General features: G+C 41.1%; 1 protein-coding gene across 1 annotated transcript in view; it reads right to left on the reverse strand.

The window, feature by feature from the left end:
* ULK2 (unc-51 like autophagy activating kinase 2) overlaps nucleotides 1-21,155 on the reverse strand; it is a 69,388-nt gene that overhangs the window by 19,295 nt on the left and 28,938 nt on the right. Inside the window, exons 6-11 of the mRNA XM_072136413.1 lie at nucleotides 11,983-12,156; nucleotides 10,404-10,477; nucleotides 5,877-5,978; nucleotides 4,219-4,277; nucleotides 3,799-3,881; nucleotides 1,195-1,245 (exon numbers count right to left, since the gene is read on the reverse strand). Coding sequence (XP_071992514.1) covers nucleotides 1,195-1,245; nucleotides 3,799-3,881; nucleotides 4,219-4,277; nucleotides 5,877-5,978; nucleotides 10,404-10,477; nucleotides 11,983-12,156 — 543 coding nt within the window. The remainder of the gene's footprint in view (nucleotides 1-1,194; nucleotides 1,246-3,798; nucleotides 3,882-4,218; nucleotides 4,278-5,876; nucleotides 5,979-10,403; nucleotides 10,478-11,982; nucleotides 12,157-21,155) is intronic.

Genomic DNA, 21,155 nt, shown 5'->3' on the forward strand with positions numbered 1-21,155 from the left:
TTTATATGTATTACTAACTTTTTCCATCCATTGAATAAATTGGATTCTAAAAATAAAAAAAAGTTGTTGACGCACAGCTCCCATCATGGGGCGCACTAAGGGCCTCGAACCCTGACATGGCACTGTCCTGGATGGAGTACTAGTAGCTGGCCTCCTTTGTAACGACTGCCCCTAGTGTTGCATGGTTCAGCTCCTCCCTCACAGAGTTCGGGGGCCTACTTAGTCTCCCTTCCCCACTTGAGCATGCCCTCTCTAGATTGTATTGCATCCTATAGGAAGACTCATCTCCGGGTCAGCAAGGGGTTTGTGGGAGTATGGGAGCCCGACCTGTCCATCACTCTGACAGATTAAGATTGGAAAAAAGTCATTCCTCGCCACTCACAAGATGCCCATGCGTTTTAGCATGCAACAGAAAAACTACTAACTGATGCCTGCTGGTACAGGTGTCCCCTCATGCTCAATAAGATTTATCCAGAGGTCACGGAGATGTGTTATAGGTGCGGTGCGGAGGTGGGTTTGATCCTGTATATTTGGTGGAGCTGCTCAGTGTTCCAGCCTTTCTGGACCACAGTCTTCGACACCTACAAATCTGCTGGGCACCATCTCCCCGGTTAAGAAAGATCTGCTTCGCCACTTCTTAGCGGCAGCGCAAATTGTAATACCGAGACACTGGAAGAGCCTTCTCCCACCCACGGTTGTATGAACCTGGATTTCCTGCAGCCATTCCACAAAGGATGGAGGAGATGGTGACCATTGACTCTACTGCCCTTGACAAGATGACCGTGACATGGACCCCTTGGGAGGCCTACCAAAATTTGGCCGCCTTTCAAAATGTATTCCTGTAAGCAACATGACTCAATATACCACTGAACACCACTGGGGCTGCACTAGGCGATCTGGTGGGGCATGGAACTCCCTTTTCCCTTCCCCTCCTTTCCCCACCCAAACAGAGTATCTACCAAACACACATAAGAGCCTTGCACGATATTACTATCTATGACGACTAGTCATTCAGACAACTGTTTTTACCATGGAAATTATTTACTGTTGCATATCATGATCTGTGTGTCTTATGGCTCTTCCTATCAAGTCCTGCGAGACCAAAACGTTGGGTGATTACTTCAGTCTTTGTTTTTAATAAATGTAGATTATACATAAATATTTACACTGAAAATATACTCAGAATGTACTTACACTTTTTGACTGTAGACACCTGTTCTAAGAAAGGATGATTGAAAAAGCCCTCTGTAGAAAAAGAAAACAAACTATTACAAAGTGTTAATTTTCAGCTAAAATATAATATCATGTAACTGCTAGTCCGTAATCTACTTGGCAACATCAGACTCCTGACATCTGCAAATAAGGAGGAAAATATAAAACAATATATCACTTTTCCTGACGAATAGTACACTCATGGAGCATAAAAAGTGACCAGAGTATTAAGTCCAATTGTACATGAGCATCTTCTTGATTTCTTCATTTGCTTTGTTTGTCCCTTTCTGCCAACGCCTTTGTTATTGCTGGTTTTTGGGTCTTTCTATAATCAGTTATGTCTTCAGTGAGAAATGTTCTTGTTTGCTAGCAAAGTTTCAGTCAGGCTTACTCTCCTGACCCCCCCCCCCTTACATATTTAATATGGTACAGAGACTATATTGTAAATTATGCCACATTCCAAATACTTCTATGCCTGACAGCATTCATTAAGTAAGAATACTTCATAACCGACACCATCTGAAGATTTTCCATTGATGGTCTGTCCTTAAAATAATTAGCTATTTTTTGCTTGAGAAAGACTCAATGTCTTAGGTAAATGAAGTCTCATTGTTGGTGGCACACATGAATTTGTTTTCATCTTTTTCATATCTATTTGTTATGGGAAAGCCCAGGTTATAATTATCTACCAGCTAATGGTTAAACACCAGTCAACTATAATCACAGCCACTGAAGATCATAATAAAAATCTATCCTAAAAATCAAACATACAAAAAGCTAATTTTAATTGCCAAGTCACATAAAGCATATCTTAAAGGGTAATAACTACAAAAAAGATGAAATTGTAATGCATGGAAAACATTCTGTGATTCTGAACAGTCATAATACGATATTTAAAATGTTTTTTTTATTCTTAACCTTTTTTGGTCTATTTCTAGACATGTAAACAAACGATCTGGTTCGGCAAATCTTGGCAGACGTACAGGCTGACTAATAATTAACTCTGTGAAAAAGGAGCCAAGATGAGGTGTGCACGGCTGCCGGCTTTCTTGTCATGAGTGAGAATTGCGACACCGACTGTGCCGATCTGCCTCCTACGCCCCCGAATCTCCTGATAGGACAATGAAGCCTTGAGTACAAAATGTTCTCATGAGAATAAAAGCTTTGATTTTAAAACCTTGAAAATATGGCAAAGCACCAATAACACCTTGCAGTACACCGCTTATTCAGATTAGACACTCCTGAAAGATGACAAGTCACCACTTCAAATGGTATGACAGCCAGCAAAGAATATATTTACAGCACTCACATGCTGACTTCCCCAAAAAAGCTAGTGATGGTTATATAGCTAATGGAGTTTTATAGAATAAGACTCTGCAAAACAAGAGAATCTGCTGTAAATTCATATGTATTCATTTACACTTCTGTGTAGACAGAAGCAACACTTGAGAAATTGACCCTTTTTGTGATGGAGTTGTTTGGAGTGCTGCAATTATTTATGGTATAACATACATACATACATAGCACTTGTGTATACCATAAACTAAAATGGGTTCAGTGAAAAGATTCACAGGTTTATATCGCCATGTACTCAGCATCCCATAACAAAGCCAGGATAGGCTGGATTTATAATTAGTCTAAATGCTGTAAACAATAGAAAGCATTGTGACTGTGCCATAAGTCATACATAACACTTTCTGGCTGCAGTGTTCCCTTTCTATTTTCTCTTCCCACTTGTTCCTGTTTCAATATGAAGCCCTATTTTTATCCATAATATTTCAGGGTATGTGTGTGATGCCGTCATACCCTCAGCAGATAATCACCACGCACAGCACATTGGGTGCTCATCTGCATGCTGACAGCACAGCCTTCATACATTGCCATTTTATCTCCGTATGTGCTGGAAGTTAAACATACGCAAAGCAGATAATTTCACAGTTTTAGATTACTAGATATCAAATTCAACTTCAATTAAATTGCGGATTCTATTGGTTTAAACATAAGATTCCCAGAGGATTTCTATATCCTCACCAAATTACCAAAATCCATTTTCTTCAGTGAACTGGAGATAAAAAGGGTTTGGGTTGTATTGTATCCACCCGTATTTTATACAACCAAGAGGCTAGGAAGTAAAGGCCTTAATGTGATCAGTTCTGATGTACTGGCTCTATTGTCCAGAGCTAATAAGGGTTAAGACATCATAAAGACATCAACAAGTAGCATCACTTAGCCCCACACACAACCCAGACCACATCCAAACATATGTGACCTGAATAGATATGGCCAATAGTTGGAGGTACAAAGTCTATAAGTGCTCAAGCCACTCTTTACATTTGCCCTCTTCAGGGACTAGCAAATGGACGTTTTATAAAATGTAAGACTTCTGTTTAATGTTTTCTTCCTCCATACAATTCTGCATGTATTCAAAATGAATCAGCAATGTTCAGGCCCACCAGCTTAAAATATGCTGAAGCTGCCCACTTGCAATCCACACTTCATTGTGGGCCAGAATCTGTATGTTCCCATATATAGTAGACAGACAGACACACACACAAAACACATAATAAATATATATATATGACTTGCCAAAATCTAGCCTGTCTTTTTGGTTTCTCTGAAGTAGTCCCAGCAGCAGATCCGACAGATAGGTAGAGGTCTCTCCAGGAATGCTAGAATGATAGATTATAGAAAACAATTTCACTAAGAATACATAAGCAATCAGAAATCCAGGGGCACATTAACAAAAAAAGTAAACACAATAGGGCAAGTTTCATATTGTATGAGGCAGTAAATGTACAGTAATACATATAATAAAGACAGATACAGTTTCAGAGTAGCTCTGAGCTGCAATGTGTTTCTGCGGAAAGTATCAGAAAACATTGTGATGACCTGTGGTTGTCTCTTCAGGCGATGCTTCATTTATCACTAAGGCCCACCAGGTTGATGAATGTAGCACAGAGACTACTACATGCTCCTAATGTGTGAAATATTAAAATGCAATAATACCTTGGAACAAGGTTCTTGTTTTTTTCATAAAAGAGTCTCAGATCCTGAGGACTATTTGCCTGCCAAAAAGACATGAATAGGCATGAGTTATCCATTCAATCGCTATTGTTCCCACAATAATGTAATCTTAGAAGCAACAAATAATCCAACATAATTGAAATGGATGCATATGCCATGTGACTATGATGTAAACCACTGAAATACTGAAACCACCAATTACCAGTTTAGTGCTAGTGCAAACAACTTAATATTAATAATCTGTCCTTAAGACAGGTCATCAATATCAGATTGCTGGGGACGGACACCCATCAGCTGATATTGGTAGCCGTAGCCACTGGAACTAGCCCAGTACATAGAAGCAGAGGTCTTTGTATACTGTGCAGTTGTCATATTGAGCTACTGGAGCACAAATTCTATTCACCTAAATGGGAGCAGCGCTGCAGTATCTAGGCAGGGCCACTACATATTTAACAGAACAGTTTCACACAGCAGTATAAGCAAGCCAAAACCAGGTGCCAAAGCACAACAAAGAAAAAGTATACAGAAGAAAGGTCTTCTGCGTTGGTTCCACCTATAGATTTAGAACAGGCAGTAATACCAACAAAACAACTAAAAGTTTTCCAATTAAAAAAGTAAACTAAAACCATCACAAGCTTTGTAATGAGAAGGTATAACTAAAACTCTATGCTTGATATGTTCTGTGCTGCCATAGGATAACTGGTGGAGGTTGCCTTCATCACTAACCAACATCCTTGATGTGGAATAGTTGGCACAAAATTTACTCAACTCAGGGATTAACCAAGATATGATCCTGCATCAGTGTAGCTACAGCAGTCTCAAGGTATGTTTGGTTCATAATAAAATCAAATGCTAGGTTTCCTTGAACGCACTCTAAAGGCAATCCAACTGTGTTTACATAATGTAAACAGTGTAAATATTGTGCTATCATATTTGTAGTGCAACATTAACATGATGGCGACAACTGTGACATATAAAGTGCTGGCAAGTGGTTAAGATGATTAATAACATAAATGTAAACACAGTGTAAATGAAACGCAAAGACATGTTACAACAGTTTTTCAGTTAAGTTTTACTGTCGCACTTGGATTGGCTTTGTCAAATGCAGAAGCAGGACACATTGATGCCAAGTAATAACAAATGTATGTGGCATATCATACTACTTTACTTTAAAGTAATGGTAGAATAGGCTTCCTCCTACAAAGTTCCTTCACTATATTCAGTGCCAACCTTTCATGAAAACTATTTAGCAGAGACGTTTTATTGATCTAGTAATATATTGTGTGAGGTTTCATAAACCTATGCGAGCATGAACTAGGCTAGATTATGATGGGAATTACAATCTATGACCCGGATATACATTTACAGCAAATTTAGAGCAATTATTATGTTTTTCTCTATACATGGAGAATAAAAACAAATCAAAAGTGCATTAAACATTATGCCAAATGCTATTATCTTACCAAAAAGGTCATGCAAACACCAATTACTACGGCCAGACCATTAGTAAGAAAGTATTTTCATGAAGATGTTTTTGTGGTATTCTACAGACGCCAAGAACCGCTAATCGAACTCCCTATAATAGTTACTGAAACCTCAAGCAGTAAATTATCCAATAAAATATGCTGTAAAGTGGTTACCTGGAAAGGTGGTTTGCCAACTAGACATTGATAAATGACGGTTCCTATGCTCCACAGGTCTGCCTTTGCATCATAATTTTGGGACATAATAACTTCTGGAGCCTGGAAAGTATAGAACACAACTTTTGCAATAGATTTACAGAAGCAATAATACATATAAACAACATTTACTCTATTTATGGAAACTTACAACAGCTTGTTACACAAGGGTAGACCACAAGGATCATGTTCAAAGACTATGTGGAACTTCTCGATGCAGTGATCTCAAGGGCTGTCATCAAAGTTACATATACAGTTTGCATACCTGCATACTACAACACTTGACATTTTCGGTGCATTTCCATTTCTATGTCTATCCTCACAGTTCAAAGGAAATCTCATAAATTTAGCAAATTGTTTAAAAGGACACCTGTCATCAGGTCTATGTCACGAGTCCTGTCACCTCTACCTGTTGGAGCAGCTCACAAGGATCCCATGCCAGCCTTTATCTAGTTATTTCATACATTATTCATTGTAAAATCATCTATTTTTTATCATGTAAATGAGGCTGGTCACATGGTCAGAGGCAGTGATGTCACCCCTGTTACCCCTCCCCTCTCCTCCCCCTGCTCATCTCTGTGTGTAATGTATAGTAAAGCATGGTTAGTGTGTGTGCTGCATCTGCTGACATGCTGCATCCTCCTAATATACATGTGAGAGACACAGACCTCAGCTACACATTAATCTGACATGTTCTGCTGTAACATGGCTGCAGCCTGGAGCTGCTGTATCTCTCCTATACACACACACACACACAGGCTGCAGGGGGCGTGGCCAGCAGCACCAGGAAGCACATCATTATACAGCCTCACATCATTATACAGGCTGTCAGTCATGCACTGGGGGTGTGGCTGTGCCTCCCACTCATGAATAGAGTGGACAGCTTGAATATGCTAATGCTTCATTGGACATTTCACAGGTCATTTGCATACAGCTTTAGGACCTCATTGCTTAGGTTTACAGGCATGTAGAGGGACAATGAAGGGATAGAGGCAATGCTCTAATGGCAGTTTATGAAAATATATTTAGTTTAGGGGGGTTATTTTGCATGACGGGTTCTCTTTAAAGGGCTATAGTCACCTGGATTTCACATTTTGACTGCTAGAAAAGAGGAGTCGAGTCAAGGAAGTTGCTGTCCCTGTGTCACCACTGCTCTCCCAGGACACCTCTCCTGTTCCCTCATGAAGACATATGGGCTGATAGCTAATAGAGCAGTGATAATACAGGGAGTTTTGCAGCTTGGCTCAGACACCCTTCATGACTCGATACTCTTTGCAGGCAGGGAGCCAGGTATACTTTTATAATTGAATGGAACTAAGAATGTTTATTATAGAATAAATGGGAACTTGACATTAAGTCAAAATGTGAAATCCTGATGACAAGTTCCCTTTAAGCTTTATGTGGCATCTACAGTACAGATCTGAAATGACATAATTTACAACATGGTAAATGAGTTTAGGTAATTGTAAAACTGTCAAGACAACATCAGTGCACTTCTTTGATGAAGCTCCCTCTTTACAGATCCCCTGTAACAACCATTTTGGACAGTACATAACAAATCCATGAATTCATGCATTACACATTAACTTTTTTCAATTAAGTAACATAATTCTAGGAATTCCGATTGTATTATGTGTGTGAACTATTCCATTATCTCAAGACTGACAGGTCACAGTGACTCTCAAAATGCACACTGATTTCTATGCAAATACTGCAGGACACAATGTTTAATACTGAAGCCGGTTTTCCTAGAATAGTGGCCATGTAAAAGTTCCATGTTAATCTATAAAATTTCTTTTCATTTAAACCCTGAGAACACTTCTGTACCGCATGCAAACAAATAGCCAGAAATACCTTTAATGTAGTGTGTTTTAAAGGTCAATCCATGAATAAGTAAAGGGGTAAATTTCAGGAATAAGCATAATGAATGTTCAAATGGGTCTTTAAAATATAAGGTAATATGTAATTAGTTATTTAAAATTTAGCTGCAGAAATGCTACCGGGCCTTTAATTTGTCCAACGCCTTTGCTGCAGTATAACTCACAAAGGACGGAAGATGGTTGGTCTCTAAGCTGGTTACATATCCACACATCAGATGACCTGCACCTGCTTGGACAGGTCATGCGATCATCATGGTGTTAAGCTATGGATCATTACTCTCAGTAAAGCATCATGTGCACAAATGGATGTTTGCCTAAGCGAGCTGGTGGATGCAAGAGTGAGCGCTCCTCACCATCCAGATCTTGGTCGCCCGTTTGTGTGCATGAGGACGGAGGGAGTGTGGCATATCATGATTTGTGGGCGGACCTAACAACAAGAAGCACAGAAACTCCGGATATCTCTATACATGGTCAGTTCATGGAGAAAAGAAGGGAAGATGTGGGGGAATAGAAGGGACAACACTGATATAATTTATTTGGGACAACATGTTAAGAGCTGGAGGGACAAGAGGATGATATAGATGTTTAGATTTCCTGGTTGGTCTAAAGGAGCTGTAATGCCAACAACACCCTGTAATCAGTGACATCATCGCAGGTTGTTTAGCCACCAGTAAATCCAATCTACAAAAAGTCTAAAGGACCTGGGAGGAGGTCATGAACATGTGGTGTTACACAGGAAGAGGCTGTAGAAGAGGAGCAGGCTGTGTGGGAAAGAGGGGGATATGAAGGTGCGATCAGGAGAAAAGCAATGGGATAGGAGGGGTACACAACAGAGAAAGAGAGTGCTGAATGAAGAAAGAGGGGAATATAGGGGATGCAGAATGAAGAAAAACGGAATATTGGGGAGCGTGTGGTTACAGAGTGGAGAAACAGGGGAACATGGGGGTGCAGAATGAAGAAAGAGGGAGATATGGGGAGGGGGTGTGCAGAATAGAGAAAGAGGAGGAGCAGTGGGGTGCAGAATGGAGAAAGAGGGGTACATGGGGGTAGAAAGAGGGAGGCAAGAAGGTGTAGAATGGAAAAAGGACAGAATGGTGTGAAGAATGGAGAAAGGGGGTTTGAAGGTGCAGGCAGGAGGAAGAGGAGGGGCATGAGGCCAACATCAGATCTTTTAAATATAAAGGATGCTTGTTTTCAGCTTCTGCTGTCCTTACACCAATGCTACTGCCCATATAGAGGATCCCTGCCCTTAACTACTACCCACCACATACAGGATCTCCATCCTTGGCTCCTGCCAGCTGGTGCCTATGGAGACGAGCAGTCTCCAAACAATGAATTAAGAAATTTGCCCATTAACCCATTACTTACAAACACTTCTTCTAGTGGTCACATTAAAAAGGATCATGTCAGTAGATCCTCCTCTATTTTTGGGAGGGGTATCATTGACAGGTCTTTTTTTTTCAATTATGCTGGGCTGGACAGGGAGAGGCTAAAGGAAAGTTGCTCCACAGACTCTACTATGAGGTGTGTGAGACTCGTGTGCAAGTAGCATCCCTTCTCCCCCAGCTACTCGATAATAAGATTCATTTTCTAAAGACTCCAAAAATTGTTTGGGCTGAAGCATCACAGTAAGGCCACAGAAGTGACACATCCAATATTGTGAGATTCCATGTAATGGAGGCTGAGGAAATCCAGTGACGGCAGGTGAAGGACGCATGTAGTTTATTAGTTGCCATTACTGTAGTAACAGAGCAGGACAGTCTATTAGATTATCACCTCAGAGATCACTGGGAGCAGAACATGAGAGCTAAGAGAACTGAGGGCTCATGTGTGTAGCAGTATCCTTTAGCGGCCATTTTGGATATTACTCTGGTTTTATGATTCACTAAATCTTATGGGCTTTTCCATATTGACAAACTATTTAAGCTCCATTTTGTGATGAATGTGATTGTGTATTATTGTATTAATTTATTTAAAGAACGAAGGTTTTTTGTATCAAAGGTTCATATTCCCGGAATAACCCTATTAAAAAAATTTTCATGCCAATAGCCATCTATAGAGAATGTTCAAATATACATGTTGAAGCTAGATAGAAAATGGCAGTAACAATAAAATGTAGTTAATTTGGGTTGAATGATAGGGACTTTTTGTGAAATTAGCGGCTGTGTTCAAATGTAATGTTTGTATTGTGTTTGAAATGCATTTCAAAGACTGCGGGGAGGTGCTTGGCCTGATCGCATTGTGCTAACATTATGCTTACACCATTTCATAAAAACATGACAATAGCAAAATGCAAGGTTAACGCTTTGAAATCAGGCCAAGGTCCTCCCAGCAGCCATTGAAAATCCATATAACCACAACAATCCATATGCATGAAAGAATATATTTATATAAGTTGAAGTGTAACCTAAATGTACTAAATATTTAATATACAAGCCTTTAAATCAACTTTAGCCTCTGGAATGAATTACAATAAGAGCTAAGAACAAAACCTACAAATTTCTAAAACTAACGAAATTCGGCAAGAGGGCAAAATAGTTCCAATAACATTTTAAGAAAGTGTGTACTAAAGCTGTTAAAGGCAAGTGTGTTGTGAAGCTCTACTGACCATGTACATTGGTGATCCGCATAATGTGGCAGCCATCATGTTACTCTGTAAATAACGTGCAAAGCCAAAGTCCGCTAAAACAGAGAAAAGAAAAAAAACATGCATAAGGACATGTATAAAAGGTATATGAGTGAAAATAAAACAAATACTACAAATGGTTATGAAAGTTTTAACATACATTGATTCTGATGCATTAACATTTTTAAGTACCACTACAACAGCAGTGGTTCTTCATACGAGTAGTCTGAATGGCAGTGGAGTGGGGTGATAGATAGCAGGGAACATGTTTCATGAATACCTGCACCTTCTTAGACTTGAATATGGTATGCATCCTTTTAAAGGAGCAATGGGCAGGCACGACTTTTGAGGTTCCCTATAGGGAAAGTCCACAAATTTCAAAGCGCAATTTTACCTCTGAAATCACTCAGCTACTAAAGCTGATCTTACCGACAGCTACTACTATAGGGACCATAAGACATATGATGCAGATACCTATCCCTATAGATTTGGCTTTCAATTTCTTGGGCTTATTCTGAATATTTTGTGTTGCAGACTGTTGCAATTTAGTTTCTATTAGCAATGTAATCCATCTTCTAATTGTACTCTATAAAGGACTGCAAATATTGTCCTGTCCTTCAAATTGTCCAAGAAAAAACAGGATGCAATAATCTGAGACTGCTCTATGGTGTCCATGTGAATGTCTTTTAAAAATGTCCTATTTTGAAAAATTACATCAGGAATAAATGTACTAGTTGGCAAAATTGCATAAAATAGCAAAACACAATAACCAATAAGTATCCAGTGTGGCATAGAACTGACAATTTACTGTTAACATGTGACCAATTAAATAAAATATTTTTGTAAAGCTTCCATCTCTAGCTTCCCTAATAACACATAGAAGCATTTACACAGAAAACAGAAAATAATATATACCACCAGAAAGCAGGTGCTGGACCTCTGGTCTTTGTCACTCTGTTACCATGTTAACCTGGACAAAGACCTTGTATGGTGCACCGAATGACAGGGAATTTCACAAAATTGCATGTAACAAAAACTCAGTGAATGCATTTTAACCAATATAAATAAATACCAAATTGATTAGGTCTAGAATTAATTTCCATTGGAAATGAACATTTTCCTGAATTAACAGATTGTTCTCCGCTATATTGCCATTACTCAGCAGAGTCTCTGCAGACAAGCAGGGCATAAAGCCATTTCTATTGCCTGCTCTATAGTAAATAGGTGATCACAATACTTATAGCAAATGAGCAGGGTCACAACCAGCAGGGAATATTGGTATAATTTATACTACACAAGTAAACATCATAATTTTTTATGTACAGATTAAAAATATTGCAAAATTATAAAGGACTGTCATATCTGTCAAAATAACAGCACATTTCCAAAACACAGCCTGAAAGGATACAAACATGACCTAGTAACATTCCTGGTTGTGTATAACGTAAGGCCACACTTAGATCAAAATGGCTGCTTTTCTTTTGAATACATTAATCTTATATAGCTGAAATCCATCTTCATAATATTACCAGTTCTATGTAACCTTTCCATCAGGACTTACCAATCTTTATTCGGATGCCACTAAATGTTGACTTTTTTCGACTGGCATAAGAGAGAAGTATATTTTGAGGCTTCAGGTCCCTATGGATTATTCCCTTGCTGTGTAAGACGCGCATGGCAGCAGCAATCTGTTGCAGAAAAACTCGTATGGTATCTTCACTCAAAGTTCCTTTGGCTGCATTGTAAAAGGTAGAAAAATACATGATTTTAGTCAAATTGATGGAGCACATTTAAGATTTTTTTTTCATGTTACTTCTTTAGTACCTCTTTATGACTTGAAATTATATACACACATGAAATCTTCATATAAAAGAATATCTTGATTTTTCAGGAATGATAACTCTTAACTAAACGGATTCTGTTTTTATATACATCAGCAGAAGAGTGTACTCAAACAAATCTTCCACAGTCCTTAACCCTGTCCTGCACAAAATGGGGGGATGGAGTGCATTTTGTCACACATTCATGTGATAAATCTGGAGTAACTTGTCTAAAGTGAATAAAAATGGAGTGGGTTGGTTCACTCAAAAAATTAACATGAATAAAGAAATTTTAAGGAGTAGTAAAATTGCCTCAAAGCCAACATAACTGATGTGCGCAATAAAAAAGATGCATATTTCCAAACTGTGCACTGTGTTATCAGATTGAAGAAAAATTAGTCTCTACTGGAGAGGTTTCACTGTACACTGTGTGAAATTTATTTATAATGCTTTACTGCCAGAAGAGAGTGCAAAGTGGCAGTCAGAAAAAAAGTCAAAATTTCTGTGGAATTCTGCTAGAACTCATTTCAAAGACAATGCCAGGTGGTGGGGATCAGGTGATTAAGGTAAAGGTCTATGAGAAACAATGGGAATCTTTTCTGGCACACCGAGTGTTTCCATGGATTATACAAGAATGTACATGTATTTCGCTTTAGTTATGATCTTTCTCCAACTGGAAATATAGGGTAAAAACTTCACAAACCAACAAGAATAAGGCATGCTGCAGTTTCCTTTCTAGTAAGCGTTACTTTCCTGAATTCCTGTTCTACTAATATATAAAATCTATCCATTTAGGGTAGTTTAGCTTAGTCCCTAAAGGCATGACATAACCACATGGCACCCCAATACTAAAAACATGACCTAAAATGTTATAAAATGTTACACAATAAAATCCGGAGAGAATTAGCTGCGGATTAACCTCAGGAGACCTGTAAGATTTTAGTTCAAAGTCAGACTAGAAGACGCTGCTCTGTACAAGAGGGGTCCATTATTCAGGTCTCAAGCAGTGTACTGCCTTGAAACCATTTTGTTTCTCCCTGCAGAAAAGATTATATATCAGTGCTTCCAGAATTGCTGACTTCTTTCATGAAGTATTAGCTTGACACTGCTGCCAGCACCAAACCCTGTGTGTCGGGTTAAGCAAGGACAGGCTTTTGGCTCTAACTGCATATTATAGCGAGAGCTCGAATTCAGGACCAAGCGGTCATTCCGTATGACAACACAAACTGAAAACAAGCACAAACCACTCATTATTTACTAATGGAAACACTGGGAACTTGTAATTCTTTGGACATCGGTGACAAATTGTTAGCAAAGATGTCATGTAGGGGATTTTTAAGGACGCATGGAATAATTTAACATGTATTGGTGAAGCGTTCTGTGATATTAAATGACAACATATATAGCACTTTCCAGAAATATTACCGTATGTAATTCAGAAAAACCATATTTGTCCCTCATTCTTCTGCCCCATAACCTACATATGCAGTAATGAAGCATGGCCACATTCCATAGAATACAAAGAGGGGGCCTCACAAAACAATGTGCAGACAACTTCATTGAAATGATATTCCAATTCCAGACATTTGTGTTTATACATAAAATAAAACAAATGTCTGATAGATAGGGTTACCACCTGATCCCTCAGAAAGTGCCCATAGGTATGAAGGTAGAGAAGGAATAGAGAGACATGGACACATGTGCATAATAATAATTCTTTATTTATATAGCGCATACAGATTACGCAGCCCTGCACAAAGCATGTCAAATTGTCTTTCTAGATGAAATAGAGATCGCATAGATAGATAGATAGATAGAGTGAGTAAGCAGGCATAAGGATTCATAAGGTTTCCCGAGCTAAAACCAAGCCATAGAATGGATCTTTTATAGGATATCGGGAGGAGGAAGACTAGGAGCTGGAGAAAGCACAGTTTTCAAAGCACTGATCAATTACTACTCACCAATCTATAGGTCATTAGTTAATGTGCCTGAAAAACCCATTTAAGTATATAATTGCAGTTGCTAAGTTCAGTTGCAGTGATGGCGAACCTTTTAGCGGCTGAGTGCCCAAACAGCAAGCCAAAACCCCCCTTATTTATCATGAGGTGCAAACCAAAAATTAAAGCAGTATCTTATTGCTCCCTGTTCATCAACAATGTTCGATCATATTGACCTCCTGAGGACAAGATGGAAAATTAGCATCATTTTAGATTCTTTCCAGTGTCCCTCTGTACACAGAGAATTGTGGGGCCAGCAGGAGGTCCTCCAGAGATAATTTGTTCCTGTCTACTCATTCTACCTCTTCCTACAGTCCCAAGTAGCAAAGTAAGTATGACTTTAATATATGACTGAGAGCAGCATCTTTTAAGTTGCTTGGAACTGCAGGAAGATTCTTTGAGTCCTGTCTGGTGTGCTGGGGCGATGGCCCGGGTGCCCACAGAAAGAGCTCCGAGTGCCGCCTCTGGCACCTGTGCCATAGGTTCGCCACCACTGACCTATAGTCTATGAACATGCTGCAAGAAATAGTACTCACTGCATTTCACTACAAGAAATAGTAGACATTGCATTTTGTATGAAATTTACTAGGTGGAATCCACAGTAAACATGGAATACATTTATAATGTCCAGCAGATAAAAGTAGGTTATATAATAGCTGCCGAATTGGGGGAGGCCAATGACCAACTTAAAGGAAACCTACCATTTCAGATCGTCGGTGTAAGCTGTAAACACCGAGCACCAGCTCAGGGTGAGCTGGTGCCGGTGCTTACTTTCGTTAGTGTTATAAACCGCGGTATCGCAGTTTTAACACTTTTTAAACTTTATAGCAGAAGCTGCTTCGGCACTGCGCGCGACCGTGCACGCGCACCGCCTGCGGCATTTCCAATGTAGGCGCGCGCACGATCGTGCGCACGCAGCGCCGAAGCAGTTTCTGCTATAAAGTTTAAAAAGTGTTAAAACCGTGATACCGCGGTTTATAACACTAACGAAACTAAGCACCGGCACCAGCTCACCCTGAGCTGGTGCTCGGTGTTTACAGCTTACACCGACCATTTGAAATGGTAGGTTTCCTTTAAGGCGGTATAGTGATATAATCTTCTACTGAAGAAGAGATATGGGAAGAAGGATAATGCCATGCCTGAAAATGCCCAAATCTCTATTGTGGGAAAAGGAGGATACTGTACAGCATTGCAAGTCTCAACATGCCTGTTCTTTTCCTTCTCAAGGGTATTACCCAAGAAAAGGAGACTCCCCCCAGAAGAAGCCATTTCGTGGCGAAACCAGTGTCCGGGCTTTCTCGGTCTTGGTCCTTGGTTGGTATACATTTCATGCTTTCCCGCAGGCTTTGGTTGTAGGCATTTATCTCTTCTTGGGCATTTGTGTGAATAGCCATTACTTCTCTCTACTTTATGCCCTGATATAGTCCGATTTGTTTGAGATCAGTTTGGGACTATTCATCTATTATACTACAAAGTGAAGGAAAGACTAATGATGGTTTCTTACTGTTTACACTCGGGCCTTGTGTAATAATGTGTTTCTGTATGTCGTTCCTCCATTTGTTTGCCAATTTTTTTTTTAAACTGTTTTTATTATTAAACATGTTCACAGCAATCGTTCAGTACATTAAGACATTAACATCTGTATACAATAGTACAAAGTTGTATGAATACAGTGATGCAGAGCCTATCAAAATAATATATGACAATGAATAAATCATATCTCTTTTTAAATAAAAAGGAGTGTTTTCTACCGTGTCTCTGTTTGTTCGGCTGTACAATTGTGCCATGACATATGATAATAATCATAATAAACTAGACATAAAAAATAAAACATACATAATACGCAACAGACTAGAGTCTGAACTCAACTCTTCTAGTCTCAACTATGAAACATTAAAAAACATTACAGGTACTTGATGTGTCAGCCCCTTTTCCATTCCTAAATCCTCCACTCAATATTTCTGATGCACCCTCCGCTCCAATACCTTCCGCCATCCATCATCCCACCCAGGGTCTACCCGCCACCATGTCCAGGGGATTGTCCCCCCGAAGATAGAGTGTGATCTGTCTTTCCCGGTGTTCTGCTGCTTTATACTGTCGAAGTCAGGTCTCTCAATTCCTGTCTCAGTCTACGCGTTGAATAATTTGTGTCTCTCGACTCACACCAGCTCCCCCACACACGTTCAAACTTGTCAGGACATTTGCGATGTTTATACACCAGTCTTTCGTATGGCAGAATTTGGTTAATTTGTGCTTTCCACATGTTTACATTTGGGGTATTAGGATCATACCATCTGAGTGCTATGCTCTTTCGGGCCATGAATAGAGTTTCCCTCAGGAAAATAATTTGGTAATGAGACCAATCTTCTTCAGAAAGAAGACCCAAAAGACATGCCTCAGGGGACATGGGGATGGGAACGTGTAGTAGAGAGGACAAAAAGCTAGTGATGTCCTTCCAGAACTTCTGAATCGGGGAACAGATCCAGCTCATGTGCCAGAAATCTGCCCCGAGCTCACCACATCTTGGACAGGCAGTCGACGGAACTCGTCCCATCCTTGCCATGCGTACGGGTGTTAGGTAGGCCTGGTGGGTGAAGTATAATTGAGTCATCCTGTTGTTTATTGAGGGGGACACTTTGGTATGTGCAGCAAGTAATTCGTCCATTGATTCATCTTCTAGTGTAGGGATGAGAGTCCTCCACTTATCTAGCACCGGGAGTTTGTTGCTGGCTAGCTTTCCCTGAGTGAGGTGGGTATATAGAGCCGAGATAATGCCCCCAGGCCCTTGTGTTTTGCATATTCCTATTAACGGGTAGGAGGAAATGGGTGTCCTGGGGGGAGGAAACTGGGATTCTAAGGCATGTCGTAATTGTAGGAATCTGTAAAAGAAACTTCTCTCTAATTCAAACTTTTGTTGGAGTTCCTGAAAGGAGTGGAGGACATTCGCATTATATACATCGGCCAGAGTGCGTATACCTTTACTTTCCCATAAGGAACCCCCTCCAGCTGTTGTAGCTGTGGTAGTGATGGATTGTTCCAAAGCGGCATCTCTGCTATGGTACCCGTGAACCCTGTCACTTTAACTGTTGCCTGCCACACCTGCCTAGCAAGTCTATGTAGGGGAAGTAAGGGAAGTTCTAAGTCCGGATTTGGTACTAAAACCGGCCAAAGGCTAGGAACGCCCAAGTGATGCATGAGATGATGCTCTGCATTTGGCAATGGTTGTTCTGTGACCCAGTGTCTAAGATATTTGAGCTGACCTGCTATGTAATAGAGGTAAAAGTCAGGTAGGGCCATTCCCGCCTCTTCTTTGGGGCGTTGTAATGTTGCTAGACTTAGCTTAGCTCTGGAAGTGTTCCATATGAAGGTGCCTATAAGGGAGTGTAGTGTTTTTAAGAACCTTTTTGGTATCGGCACCGCTGCATGTTGTAGTACATATAGGCATTTGGGCAGTATAATTAATTTCACTAAATTTATTCTACCCGCAGTTGAGAGCGGAAGGGTTCTCCATGCCTTGCTTTTGTTTCTAGCGAAAGACAACAATGGGTCCGTTACCCTTTTACTTGTGTTGTGGTATGTCTTAAAGATGGTAATCCCCAAATATACAAACTCCGTGACCACTTTCAGCCCCTCTACCACCTCAGGTCCCCGCCAAGGGGATGTGCCCAGCGGCATGAACACCGACTTGGACCAATTCACCAGTAGTCCGGAGTATTTCCCAAACTCACTGATTAGGGAGATCGCATGTGGCAAGGTGGTCTCTGCATCGGACATGAACAGCACCATGTCATCGGCGTATAAGCCGACTCGATCTTCTCTTTCTCCCACTTTTATGCCACGGTAGAGATTATCCTGTCTAAGTTTCAAAGCCAAAGCCTCAATTGCCAGGGCAAAGAGAAGCGGGGAAAGAGGACATCCCTGCCGGGTTCCCCTGTGTAGTTGGAACTGGACTGATAGCTCTCCATTGATCAAAAGTTTGCTAACTGGGGAGGCATATAGGATATCTATCCAAGTGGAGAATCTTGGCCCAAATCCAAACTTCTGTATGCATTGTTTGAGGAAGGCCCACTCAATAGAGTCGAACGCCTTAGCCGTGTCTAGGGAGGCCAAGGCCTGCTTCCCCCCCGTCACCTGTCCCATCTGTGCCGCCACCTGTACCCTTCTGATGTTATCCGATGTGGATTTGCCTGGCATGAAGCCACATTGGTCTGGATGGACCAGGGAGAGAATCACGGTATTCAGTCTAGTCGCAAAAATCCTAGTAAGGATTTTGTAGTCAATATTGAGTAATGCTATGGGGCGGTAAGACCCGCAATCAGCTGGATCCTTTCCTTGCTTAAGGATTAATACTACCGTGGCCTCATAAAGGGAAGGTGGCAAAGCCCCGGCCTCAAAGGCAGAGGAGTACATTTTTTGCAATCGGGGTACGAGGAGTTCTTTGTACTTGGCGTACACCTCCTTGGGGAGCCCATCAGGACCTGAGGCCTTGTTATTGTTCAGACTATCTATCGCATCTTCAATCTCCTCTGAGGTTATGGGGCCATCCATTTGGATGCGCTGTTCCAGGGTTAGTGTCGGGAAGTGTACCTCCTCTAGATATGCGTTGATGTCATTACCTGTCTTCTCTAATTTAGTATTGTATAGATCTGTATAGAATTCAGTGAATCTATTCAGAATTTCCGAGTGGGTTTGTAAAAGTGATCCATGCTCATCTTTGATCTCTAATATGGGCGGAGACATGGTGTGCTGTCTTGCTAAGTGGGCTAACAATTTTGCTGACTGGTTGCCCAGTTCAAAGGCCGTCTGCTTATAAAAGAACATCTTATTATCAGCTTTCTCTTTTAGGGCATGAAGATATAGGCGACCCACATGTAACCATTTGACCCTGTTTGCCTCAGTGGGGTCTGCGATATATTGCTGTTCCAGGGCCTGGCTTTGTGTTGCCAGTTCTACCTCCTTCTTCACTGATTCTCGTTTAATAAATGAGATTGCGGACTGTAAACAGGTGCGCATGTATGCTTTTGTTGCCTCCCAGAGGGATGTGTAGGCAGTCTCTGGGTTGTGGGCCTGGAAGAATGCAATTAATTGTTCAGGCATCCTGTCTGTTGGCCCTATTAACTCTAGCCAAAAAGGATGGATCATGACTTTATGCATTGAGGAGGTGGACCGTTTGCCTATGACACAGGTCACCGGTGAGTGGTCAGATATGCCTCTGGGGTGATATTGTATATCTTGTATGTGTGGAATTGTGCTTATGGATCCTGCAATGTAATCTATGCGGGATAAGGACTTATGGGAAGCACTATAGCATGAAAAGGTCTTGGCCGACCGGTGTCTTTGCCTCCAAAAATCTGTCCATCCCATTTCTGCAAAAAAGCGTGATAGACTGCTCTGTTGCGCATTTGCTGGGGGGGTATTAGCATTATGAAACCGGTCTAATGATGGGTCTAAAAACATGTTGAAATCCCCCAAACATATATTCCTCGCCTGTGGGTGTGACGTTGCAAACAGGGCTGCTTGGCGTAAAACCTGCATGGATGCAGGTGGCGGTATATATATTGCCATCACATTGTAAGGGACACCATCTATGTGAGCGTGCACAAACACAAACCTACCCTCTGGATCGGTTAACTGTGATTTCGCCTCCCAGCGCACCTCTTTATGTATCAGTATCGAGACCCCTCTCGACGAAGTGTTGTGACAGGAGTGTACTCCCCATTGGACCCAGGGCTTATGCAAGAACTGTACCTTGGAAGGAACAAGATGTGTCTCCTGCAAACAAATTATGTGTGGGTTCAATTGTTTTAAGTGAGTAGCTACCATCAGGCGCTTATTAGGACTACCAAGGCCTCGAACGTTCCACGTAAGGAATCTAAGTTCTGACATGACGATCCATTGACATACTGATGCACAAGTTAATTGTTTCGGGGGGAAAGAAAAGTGACTCCACCTTTTCGACACCTTGACCTTGTGTGGGGCTGCCATGACATCTACAGAGTGCAACAAGATACCTGTAATAACAATAACATTGTAACATAAATGCTCCTGATCCCCTCTCGTTTTGGCAACGGCCAAACAGCTGGTCTCTCCACGTAGGGTGAATCAGGGCATAACTGTCTAGCGTTATGGGATACTCATGCCTCGTAAAATGTAACATAGGCATGTAGTATGCACTCCTCTCTACGAACCCCTAACATTTAACCATATTCCGGGTACCCGGGCGTCACCTCTGATCACAAATATCACAAGTATTAGGACACCCCTATAGTCCCCATGTGATTCAGGCCCAGTTCTCGCATAACACATAGCGGATAACCGGGGCTGCCAGTATGTCCGTGCGGTAAATTATAGATATGAAAAGGATACCAGAAGCCTCCTATGTAGACCCGCTTTTCTAGCGAGGAGGAGATCTTCTATGCTGCGCCAACCAATCGTTGGCTTCACTTGGGGTCACGAAGAATAGGACTTTGTCCCCGTCCACGACTCTGAGACGTGCAGGATAGGCCATGGAGTATGGAAGGTTCTTGTCCCGGAGCCTCTTTTTGACGTCTAGGAATGTTGCCCTCTTCTTCTGTAATTCCAGAGAGAAGTCTGGGAAAATGGATACCTTTGCGTTGTCTACTCTGATGTCAGCCTTTCTGCGGGCCTGTTGCAGGATTAGATCGCGATCCCTGCTGTTCAGGAATCTGGCTAACAGCGGTCTTGGTGTGGCTCCTGGAGGTGGAGCTCTGGCTGGAACCCTGTGGGCTCTTTCGACTGCGTAAGCTGCAGAGAAATGCGCGTCTGGAAATAGGCCTTTTATCCATCTTTCTACATAGTCCTCTGGCGCACGACCTTCAGTACGTTCTGGAAGGCCAATGATTCTTATGTTATTGCGCCTCAGGCGATTCTCCATATCGTCCGCCTTTTGTTTCAGA

The sequence above is a fragment of the Engystomops pustulosus genome, chromosome 2 (genome assembly GCF_040894005.1).
Source record: "Engystomops pustulosus chromosome 2, aEngPut4.maternal, whole genome shotgun sequence".
Taxonomy (NCBI): Eukaryota; Metazoa; Chordata; class Amphibia; order Anura; family Leptodactylidae; genus Engystomops; species Engystomops pustulosus.